We start from the raw sequence: 11,971 nt of genomic DNA, 5'->3' as shown, positions 1-11,971 counted from the left end.
CAAGTATAACATAAAATTCCTGTAAAATACTTTTGTAATTAATGTATAAAATTCATATTTGTATTTTACACTCCACATGTATGTTAACTATTTGTCCATATTGTTTTTTTAGTGACAGCTATAAACTGTGCTATCGTATTGTATTTGACAATTCTAATAGATCACATATATTTATAGAATAAAAACCTTCACTATCGTTCGAGAAAATGATTATAATCTGAAAGTGAAAAATCAATCTTTATCTAGCAAATTATTCGTCTTGACAGTCATCTTATCTGTTCAGCCATTGAAACAAGGTAAATGAAATTTTATTCGTAATCAACCAATTTTGTTGTTACTGGATCACAATAAATTTTACCACATTCTGAACAAATACGTGCCAGCTTTTATCAGCGTTGATAACAGAGGGTAATGAACGACCTAGAGAGATTATAAAATTCTGCTTCGTTCATATCGTATTTGTCGGGACATGGTGTAAAATTTTGACACGGCCGTTCAACTTGAAAGTAAAAACTAGAAAGTACATACTTAATGATAACAGTTGAATTAGTTAGAATTTACTATAATTTTAATTGCTTATTGCACGTTTATATTCCTAACTGTTTCGTGATTTAGGTTTACTTATTCTGTTTCTTGCACTTGTTAATCGACTTAGAAATAGATACCGGGTCCTCAGACTAGGGGTGCAGAACAAATATTCCCATGTTAGCAATATTAGAGGTAACAAACGAGAAAACACTGTAGGTATTTTTGTTTACTTAGTATACAATTCGGGAGTTATATGTATGTCGCATTTTTTATCATTGCTTTCAGTGTCACACTAATAAAACAATCTAATTTGACATTTAGATTTTTATCACTTACTTAAACTGTGTGGTCGTGGTGACCGTTAATTGTCGAAGGACCTTTGGTGTGGCTCGTGGAGCCAGCAATTTTTTGACGTACAAAAAGTCTGCGTGTGCTTTTCGAGAAGTTTATTGTGGACTGTTACAAATACGGGGTGAGTTTTTTCCTGCTCAGAGCGTTCTTATTTGGCGCTTGCGCGCCTTACAATTTCACGCCCGAACATGCCGCCCCCGTTGAAGGCTTCTGGCTTCAAAAAACAATATACATATACACAGTTATAAGTAAATGAGATTAAGATAGGGATTAACCCCATAAGTACATGTCATCAAGTCATAGCAACTGAAAATTATACAGATAGTTGCTTAATACTGAGAAGAAACAAATTTGTAAGTTTAAACAAGAACATGATTAAAATTTCAGTTTGTTCAATTAGTATTGTCCGTGTCACTGGCCATTGGGAGAACACAAATTTTCGACACTGCGCGTTTAATCACTCCCGTTCGAGTTTTCACGCTTACCACCCTCACAACCCCATCCCGTCCTGGATGCACCTCGACGATTCTACCCAACTTCCAACATAAGGGAGGTAAGTTGTCTTCAACTAAGAGAGCCATGGACCCAACCTTCACCGGAGGGGTCGGACGAAGCCACTTGGAGCGTTGCTGCAGATGGGTTAAATATTCGCGCGACCAACGTGACCAAAAGTGTTGACGCAACTGTTCTAATCGCTGCCACCGGGTTAGCCGCGGGATCTTTATGGCTTGTAGGTCTCGTTCGATGGGTGCCGTGAGTGGTTCACCGATCAAAAAATGTCCGGGAGTCAGGGGAATAAAATCTTTGGGGTCGTTGGACAAAGGGCTTAGCGGACGCGAATTGACGCATGCTTCAATGCGTGTTAACAATGTGTAGAGTTCCTCAAAGGTCAGAGACGAATTGCCGCAAACTCTCCTTAAATGACCTTTGAGTGTTTTTACACCAGCCTCCCATAAGCCTCCCATATGTGGGCTTCGGGGAGGAATAAAATGCCATTGGGTATTTTTCAGCCGCAATTGTTTTACAACGTTTTCGTAAAAGGTATTTGACTTTAAAAACTGACCTAGCTCCTTCAAATATCTGTTTGCTCCGATAAAATTGGTACCATTATCGGAAAATAAGTCTAAAACATTGCCTCGTCTTGAGATGAAGCGATTAAGAGCGGCTAAGAAAGCCTCGGATGATAGGTCGCTGACCAATTCGATATGAATAGCCTTCGTGGTGAAACATATAAAAAGCGCAATATAAGCCTTTGATGTTCTTGTACTTCTCTTAGGGCCTGTTTTAATTAAAACAGGTCCAGTATAGTCTATACCAGATCTCAGAAAGGGGCGAAGCGGTTCAAGGCGTTGTGTTGGCAAATCGCCCATTTTTGGAGTTACTACCCTTGGTGAAACCTTGAAGCAAGTTAAACATTTTTTAATGATTTTACGGGTGTTGTTTCGACCATTGATTGGCCAGTACCTTAGCCTTAAGGAATATAAAGTGGATTGTGGACCACTATGTAATTGTAATCTGTGCTCATGTGCAATGATAAGGTCAGTTACAAAATGGTTGCTTGGCAATAAAATTGGGTGCTTTACCGCATAATCTAATGCCGAATTTTTTAGTCTGCCCCCCACCCTCAACAACCCGTTTGAATCGATAAAGGGATCTAATGAAATTAGTTTACTTCTACGGGGCAAGGGCGTTCCCTTTTGTAAATGCTTGAATTCTTCCGTAAAACCTTCATTTTGAACTTGCTTCAAAATGAAGTTGTTTGCTTGCCTTAATTCGGAAATACTTAGATTACTTTCAGTACGTTTATCGTTAGTATTCTTCAAATTGTGGATGTAACGCAAACACCAACCAATTGCGGCTACTAATTTGTTGAGTGACGAGCACTCCTTAAGTATAACTCTAGATTTAACAGTAGTAACTAAATTCACTACACGTTTTTCTGGAACATCATTCGAAAATTGTTGTTTGGGTATAGGCCAGACAGATTCGTCTTTATTTAAAAAACTGGGTCCATTCCACCAGAGACTCGAGTTATTAAGCTGTTCAGGTGATCGGCCTCTGGTGATAATGTCCGCTGGATTATCATTTGTGTTAATGTGGTTCCAGGTACAGTTGAGGGTGTTTGATTGAATTTCCGAAACTCTGTTGGCAACAAAGGTTTGCCAGGTATGCGCGGGAGCCGATAACCAGCTTAGAACGATGGTTGAGTCGGTCCACAGAGTGCATTTATTTATGGTCATATTCAAAGAAGAACAAATTTTACTGATAAGTCTGGACAATAACAACGCACCTAGCAATTCAAGTCTCGGTAATGAAAGCGTTTTCAGTGGAGCTACCCTACTTTTTGCGCACAGTAACTGTACATTATAATTCCCATTTATGCCGGGTGATCTAATATAAATTGTTGCTCCATATGCCTGCAAACTCGCATCTGAGAATCCATGCACTTCAATAGCAGGACTATCGTGATTAATTATTACATTCCTGGGAATGGCGATCGTACTTAATAAAGCTAATTCCTGGATAAAATTACACCACTTTACCTCAATTTCTTGAGATACACGTTCATCCCAATCTAATTGACTTGACCATAACTGTTGCATGATAACCTTAGCCTTAACTACAACAGGTGATATTAATCCCAGCGGATCAAAAATTTGAGCTATTATGGATAAAATATTGCGTTTAGTTAGTTTACCTTGCGGGGAGTCCGCCTTAACGCAATATTTAAGTTTGTCTTCCTCTGTATTCCAAATCAAACCTAACGTTTTTGTGTCCTTATTAAATTGTACAATGTTATGTAGCTGACTACAATTTTCGGGAATTAAGGCCGAATCATTTGATGCCCACTTGTACAACCGAAATTGCCCTTGTCTTAAAATCTGTATAATTTCTTTTTGTAAATTGACTGCTTGAATAATTGAATTGTGGCCACAAAGCAAATCGTCCATGAAAAAATTATTTAAAATATGAAATGAAGCAAGTGGATATTTGTCTTGGTTTTCCCAGGCTAATTGTTTCAAACACCGCATTGCAAGATATGGCGCTGAAGCAGTACCATATGTAACAGTTTTTAGTTTATATGTTCTGATTGACTCATTTTTAGTTTTTCTCCATAGAATTAATTGATAGTTAGCGTCGTTCTCGTTTACTAATATTTGCCGGTACATTTTCTCAATATCACCACTAATTACATATTTGTATGTTCGGAATCGAGTTAAAATACAAAATAATTCCTGTTGTAGATTAGGGCCACTCATTAGATTGTCGTTTAGACTCAAATTATTCGATGTTTTGCATGACGCGTCAAAAACTACACGCAATTTCGTGGTCAGGGCTGATTGTTTTACAACTGCATGGTGGGGTAGATAACAAGAATTGGGGTTAGTAATGGTCTCAGCAGGCACTGATTCCATATGTTCAAGTGATTCATATTCGTTTAAGAATCTGCAATAATCTTCCTTCAACTGCGGTTGTCTCTGTAATTTGTTTTCGAGGTTGTAAAATCGTCTCAACGCAATGTCATATGAACTACCTAAATTTACAACCTTATCCTTGAAGGGGAGAGACACAATAAACCGGCCATCCTCTTTTTTACGAAAAGTTTCTTGAAAGTGTTGCTCACAGGCAACATCTGCCCTTGATATGACCGAATTACTGCTCACTTCTTCAATTTCCCAAAACCGTTGCAATTGTGTCTCTAAAGAAATTCTTGTTAAATTACACACTGTTGAGGACGAGGAGCTCGGATTTATGACACCCCCCGCGACGTACCCTAAATATGTCTCTTGGAAATGAGGCCGATTTTGTGTTTGGGTTATTTGCCCAGGCATAAGTATTTTCCAAAAGATATCCGCGCCAATTAATAAATCTATGGAGCCTTTGTTATAAAACTCTGGGTCAGCCAATTGAATGTTACTAGGTATTGAGATGTGAGATAAATCGAATGACCGGGCGGGTAATTCTGTTGTTATGTGTGGAATAACAAAGCACTTAATTTTCTGCGAAAAAGATTTATAAAGAGAGTGCAACGCGATGTTTGTGACTTTAGAGGAACAACTTGTACTACCGTTAATACCTACAATACTCAGTTTAGTTCCCTCGAAATCTAAACCTAATTTTTTGAACATATTTTCAGTTATAAAATTAGATTGTGATCCAACGTCTAGCAGAGCACGACACTCGTGCAATTTATGAAATTTGTCTTCAACCAAGACTACAGCTGTTGATAATAAAATCATACTGGTAACATTATTACCTTGCGAAACATGCGCTGTTGACGACGATGGTAGTACTAATTCTGTAACAACTTGTTCCGTACTATGTAATAAAGAATGGTGCTTATTTTTGCACTCTTTGCAAATACCAGTCGATTTACAAGAACTAAGTTGGTGCCCGGGTCGTAAACAATTAAAGCAAAGTTTGTTGTTTTTCACAAAATTTTTTCTCTCGTTTACTGATAACGCATTAAATTCGGCACACTGAAATAATAAATGAAATTTCTTACAGAGGTAACACACAGATTTACTTGCTGGGGTTGCAATATGCACCGCTGATCGATTTTTATAGTTATAAGAAATTTTATTCATGCCAGCATTTTGATTGACCTTTTGAGCCGCGTTAATAGATTCTATAAACTGGCATCGTTTTTCCAAAAATAATTTAAGGTCGTCTAGTTTGCTACGCTCCTTACCTTGGGTTGTTTCCCATTCCTTTTTGGTGGTATAATCTAATTTAGTGTTAATGATGGGAACGAGAATATCATCCCATTGGGCCACTGGGACCTGTAGTGATTTTAGAGCTTCTAAATTGATGGTTAAGTTATCCAGCAACTGTCTTAAACTTGTGTCTGATGATTTAGTGATGGGTGCGAAATTAAGAATTGAGTAGACATGGTCCTGGACAATCAATCGTTCATTTTTAAACCGGCTTTCTAAAATTGTATAGGCTGACTGATAATTAGCATTTGATACCGCCAAAGATTCTACAGCTCGAAGCGCTTCACCTGTTAAGCATGCCTTTAAATAATAGAATTTCTGACAATCTGTCAAGCGTTCGTCCTTATGCACTAAATTCGTAAAGGAATCGTAGAATGACAACCATTCATGATACGCGCCGCTAAAGGTGGGCAATTTCAGACTTGGCAAGTTAACATTGTTTTTGGTACCCGCTTGTACCGGCGTTACTGTATTACGCTTATTTAAAAATTTATTAATTTTTGCTACAAGGTCAAAGTAACCACATTCGAATTGTTCAGCTTCCGTCTCATCCGCGGCCTTCAAGCGCGTTAACTGATAATAAATCTCCTCAAATTTTGGGAGGCTTTGTTCTAGGCTTGCTTTCCTAAGAACTAATTGTTCAATGTCATCATGATCTGCAAAGGAGTCAACGTAGTCCCTTATACGTTCTACCTTTGCCTTGATAAGCTCTAGTCTGCTCCTTAAAGCAGCTGATTCGTCCGTATCATTAGAATTCGTCATTGTACGTTATTATTACTCGAAGTTTCCCGTAATAATCAGTAATTCGGCTGTAACCGTCGAGAAACTCTACACACCGCAATTCGATAGGATCTAGGATGTAGACAAATTACGGGAGATCTGATAGTGAACCACTAACCTGGGATTCTTCACTTGTTGCTGGTACTCGCTGGATGGCTTCCTGCTCTCCCCGAGGCTGTTGATGTTTCTCGTGGTTCTTTAAGGACTGGCCTTAACAATTGCACACATGTGCTTAAGGACTGGCCTTAACAATTGCACACACGCGCTTAAGGACTGGCCTTAACAATTACACACACGTGATTTAAGGACTGGCCTTAACTTGTTCACACACGCGCTCGCGGTTTTTGCACAGTTCCGTATCCTGCTCGAATTGACCAATTTTATGTGTGGTCGTGGTGACCGTTAATTGTCGAAGGACCTTTGGTGTGGCTCGTGGAGCCAGCAATTTTTTGACGTACAAAAAGTCTGCGTGTGCTTTTCGAGAAGTTTATTGTGGACTGTTACAAATACGGGGTGAGTTTTTTCCTGCTCAGAGCGTTCTTATTTGGCGCTTGCGCGCCTTACAATTTCACGCCCGAACATAAACATTGTGAAAAAACCATGTGGAAATGAACGATGTTATAAACATTTGAAAAATCGTTTACCGTCCTACAGAAAATGTGCCTTTTCGAGATCCTGTGAAAAACTGTTGTAAAAACCTCGCAAAAAAGTTTTTTTTTTGCACTCAACAAGTCTTATGCAAGTATCTACTCGTGCGAAATGTGCAACTTTCTATTTATGAATTTACTTTTACGTCCTCTGAATATCTTATAAATTGTAATTAAAACTACAATTATTATTATAATTTTATTGATTTTGGGGTGTGTGCTCGGAAATGTGTGTTTCCCACTGATTATTTAAAACTTTACCATAATTCAATACTTATTTTCATGTATCGCCAATATATGAAAATGTGTAGCGAAGAATTGTGGAACTTGACAGTATCTACTGCCAATATTCACAAGAGCCGACTTATCAGGATATTTTGTTGGGGTGAGACTGATATCTTACGACTAAATTGGATTGTAAAGACGAAGGCGCGATACATACGATGACAGAAATAGTCCCAATCACGGGATTGCCGCAAATTGTTTCTCAGATATCGCTGATTCCAGCAATTTAGGCCAAGTGTTGCTACAATATTTTACTTAGTTTTATCTAGCAGTATTTTTTCTTTAGGAGTATTTACGAAAATGGAAAAAAATAAAAGAGATGTTGTGTAATTTATACACATATACCGCATGCAATATTAATATTTTTTACACTTCCATCTCACATCGTAATCTCTTCTTACCTAAAGCAAAAAACATCAACGGGCTCGATACAAATTCTGGCTGAGAATCATGACATAAATGTGGGAAGGTTCATGTACATTATGTCTTGGTTAACACAGGTAGTTTTTTTGTCACTGAAATTTAAAAATCAATTAATCATCGTCCATCATTTTTCTCCATTAAGACCCAGCTGTCACACAAATATTTTGGAGGATTGCTCCTACATAAGCCATTCCTGCATAAAATGGTAATAACTCATACAATCTTTTAATGTTCCACTAACATTTTCTGTCAGTCACATTGACTAACTATCGTTTGTTTGTCTACAACTTAGCATTATAAGAGCAAAATTCATGGCAATCTGGTGTTAAATATAATGTGTAAACAAATCATATTCTATTATTTTTTAGAGAGAGATAAAATTTAAAAATAAATAATTATTTTTAGTTTATTAATGAAATCGTTATTCAATTACAAGTTTGTTAGAATACATTAAATTAATGTATATTTACATATCTACTGTTTAGCAATAAAAGTTCAAGCATCAGTTAGAATCTGCTATACACAAACATAAGATAAACAAACTTGAGAGTTTTCTGTAAATTCGTTGATACAAATTTCTCGAGATACGCACATTTTTGTTTTTGTAGTGCACTTTCTACATTCTGAATTCTGGTATTATTGTCTTTGTATAAATTCCTTTGCACCTTTGGCTCTCGACACGATGAAAAATAAAAATTCGCTGCATCCGTTTTAGGCGGTACGATTTTTGTACACCTTGTTTAATCGGATTTAGTATCTCGCCCAAAATGAGGGGAGGAATTTGTTTAATATTTTTCTCGTACTTAACGACATCTTTCCATAAAGCACCCTTAGGGGCGTTTGCAACATTCCGGACATCCTGTTTAGACTCTACATTTAGACTACTTTACATTTCCTTATACGAATTATATGTTACCTTGCTGTTACAGTCGCATTCCGCATGAAATATTGGTTAAGTAATTCATTCAGAATAGGTTTATAATTCATAATTTAGGCTCGTCGTACATACTGAAATAAAAGGGTTCTGATTAACCAAAATGGTGGGTATTAGATTTGCACGAATGCATACCAGAAGTGTGGAAAATGAAAAATTATTTCCATTATAACTTTTAACACTAGTTCCTTGAACTCCATTATAGAAAAGATATAAACTGATGGATGTGGGGTGAATGTGCAGTTATAGAGGAGAGAACAGGCCAATAGCTGCACTGCGAATGTAAGACAGTTAGTGCGTATCTTTATTTCCAAAATTTTATAGATCTAATGAAGTTTTTATATAATGTATATCTAAAATTAGAAATTTGCATTTACATAAAAAACACTCAACTACTACTCGTTAAAAAGGCATGCACATACAGACAGGTATTACACCAAGCTTTCCAATATGTGTTTTACAGGGAGTCATTGATCTCAATATGATTCAAAGTGTGGGCATGGTCTAGTGAGCAAGTAAAAGCTTTAATCAAAGCGTTTAATGAAATAAGAGATTTGTTTAACAATAAAGTTTGCCTGAATGGTTTAATGTTGAACTCTCGACCTCTCTACTCTCCAGGAGCAAGTTTTTGCATAATATAACGTTTTACACCATGAACAGAACCTGAAAATACAACTGGTGCAAGAAGTGTGGAATTATTCAGATGAAATACTTAAGTGGCTGCGAATCTCTCAGTAAGCACTCTCAATGTGCAATGAATTTTATAGATAATAAAATTAATATATCATGCAAAATTGTAATGAATTGTTGTCGTGAACCCCGGGGAGACAAGCTATACGATTGAATGGATAGTTTGAGACCGAGCGCTTGTGACACGCTCGAATGGACTCTACATTTTTTCAGTACTTTTTATCAAACGATTCTCATACTGTGCGTGAAAGTTTTTTTATTAAAGCTGCACGCACTGTGGATGAATTATTAACCTTTATTATCATTTTCTTTGATATTTTATGGTCGCTTGCCTGCTATACGGATAGTTACTGTCATTTTCAAGGATAAAGCTTTTTTGTTCCATTGTGGTTGTTGTGCTTGTGCTTCTTTAATTAAACATTTTCCTCTCTTTTCAGTGTAGTTTACTGAATTTGTCACTAAGTCTATGTAACGTTTTCATATGTTTGAGACAAGACACAAGATATGTTAAATTTAGAACTTTACTGGTCTTCTTGTTATTTTTTATTTTTTTCTAGAACGGTGAAGAAAGCAGTAAAATTATTTCTACAGTAAATTATGCAAAAAAAGTTACTATGACCAATCAGTAAAAACTTTTCTGATTCTAAGTATCATATTTTTTGTTTTTGGCGTTTACACACTTAACAAACTTAACACTTAACACATCGCGTGTCTATCAGCATGATGGAATTAAATGAATGACCTGATGTTAGTGTTCTAGTAATTACAGTCATTAGTTCATTAACATGAACTTTTTTCCTATTGACTCATAACTAAACAGGTTAAAATAAAAATATATATGATACTATTCACGATCCGAAAAGCTCCGTAGTCTCCGTTAGTTATTAGAAGGAGATGTTAATGACAAAGATAATAATAATTATAGACCAATTTCGTTGTGACACATTTTTCTTAACCTACTTGAAAATCTGTTGCTTAGAAAAAATTTATATTTTCTAGAAATGAACAACATATTATCTCCTCATCAGTTTAGCTTTAGAAAAGGATACTTAATTACAACAGCTGAAATAAACTTTGTTAACAAAGTCATTGAATTTGAACAGAAAGAATCTTAGTTATTTTTTAGATTTAAGAAGTATTTGATTAAATCCCGCATTATATATTAATAAGGAACTTACTGATTTATAATTTACTTTTATTTGCATAAGCAGTACTGTAATGGATTTGTGCCAACATGTAGGTACTATAACACCATAAACTTATTATACACAGTACACAGTGAAAACAGAAGACGCTTTTGAACGATACCGTGGAGACAAAGTATAGTAAAAAAAAATAATTTCTTAAGATTCGTAAATAGACACAGAGCACCTGAACGTGAAAATCAAAAGAAATTTCTAAAAGATCTTCCATAATCTGCCCACTGCAGACGTTCTCGTTCGAGAATCAGATCTTGAAGCCGACGCCTAAGACCTCTTGACCAAGCTAACTACACTTAAGTCTTTTATTTATGTAGTATATAATTTATAATTCGATAAAAAAAGAACTGTCAGGTGTGGGATTCGAACCCTCGCTCTCTTTCGAAAATCAGAGCTTATTTATAACTTTGTACTTTCTCATTAAGTCATTACTCTATATGATGAGATTGTAAGGAAAGAATTCGAGTCTGCGCGAAACAGGATCATATCCGAGGTCAGGTCGACAGTGTACAAGGCGATGACAAAGGTTCGATAAAAAGTAGTGGGACTACTAGGCCAGTCTGACCTCATTTGACCTGGCCTAGGAGCCCCACTATATAACTACTCTGTTCACTTTCATAGATGTACTGTAATAACAGTATGTTTGAACATTCTATGCGTCTGTTTAATAAAGATGACATTTTAAATCTATGAAGCAGTAATTCTTGAAAATAACTTCTTGGTGGGTATACACCGTTCAATATGTATTTGACTGTTTTTAAAAACCTTCGTTGGATTCTCTCCAAATCACAAATGTGGATGTTATATACAGAGGATCACACAGCGGAAGTAAAAATGACGAGATCTACAGTAAGTGAAATTCAATAATTTCAACGTTTCTGCATCACCAAACTCACGGCCATTGCGAATGACGAAACCCAATGATTTAAAGGCAGACTTAGTTTGTATACGCGAAATGAATGAGACTTTTGTATCAAAAACCACACCGAGATCACGTACCACGTTCGGTCTAATAAGTACATTGTCGTCAATATTATAATCGAAGTTAATAACGTTTTCCTTTTTTGAAAATGTCATAACGTAGCATTTAGTTTGATTGACTAGAAGGTTGTTATTTGTATACCATTTAAAGACATTATCTAGACATTTTTGCAAACGAAAAGTATCATCATGTGTGTTAGTTAAAATGTGGATTTTTAAATCATCTGCAAATAAAAAGTAATGCACATGCATTTCAGTAATATCAGTTAAAATCATATTGAACAACAACGGTTTTAACACAGAACCTTGGGGAACACCAGTTTCCTGTTTAAATTGTCATTCAAATCCGTTCAATTTAACAAATAAATATCTGTTTTCTAAGCAAGAACGTAACAGTGAAATTAGTGAATCTGAAAAGCCAAAACTTTCTATATA

At 36.1% G+C, this 11,971-nt stretch overlaps 1 protein-coding gene across 1 annotated transcript; it reads right to left on the bottom strand.

Annotated features, from left to right (window-relative positions):
* Nucleotides 1–1,027: 1,027 nt before the first annotated feature.
* Nucleotides 1,028–6,359, bottom strand: LOC135123931 (uncharacterized). The gene is made up of 3 exons (XM_064048791.1): nt 2,463–6,359; nt 1,365–2,276; nt 1,028–1,093 (listed from the first exon to the last, which is right to left on the bottom strand). The coding sequence occupies exons 1-3, from the start codon at nt 6,357–6,359 to the stop codon at nt 1,028–1,030; spliced, it is 4,875 nt and encodes a 1,624-aa protein (XP_063904861.1).
* Between the last annotated feature and the right edge of the window lie 5,612 nt (nt 6,360–11,971).

This window comes from Zophobas morio, unplaced genomic scaffold, assembly GCF_036711695.1.
Source record: "Zophobas morio isolate AGI-343-1 ecotype UQ-CSIRO unplaced genomic scaffold, CSIRO_AGI_Zmor_V1 ptg000007l, whole genome shotgun sequence".
NCBI lineage: Eukaryota > Metazoa > Arthropoda > Insecta > Coleoptera > Tenebrionidae > Zophobas > Zophobas morio.
Note: the sequence above shows the minus strand (reverse complement) of the source record. Positions and strands in the feature narration are given on the sequence as shown.

Excerpts from the sequence above, each read along its gene's own strand:
- LOC135123931 (XM_064048791.1), bottom strand. The coding sequence starts at position 6,359 with ATGACGAATTCTAATGATACGGACGAATCAGCTGCTTTAAGGAGCAGA. Across the intron at positions 2,277-2,462 it reads ATTCGGCATTAGATTATGCG|GTTTCACCAAGGGTAGTAAC; the intron begins GTAAAGCACCCA and ends ACTTGCTTCAAG. Across the intron at positions 1,094-1,364 it reads GGGATGGGGTTGTGAGGGTG|CCAGAAGCCTTCAACGGGGG; the intron begins GTAAGCGTGAAA and ends TGTTTTTTGAAG.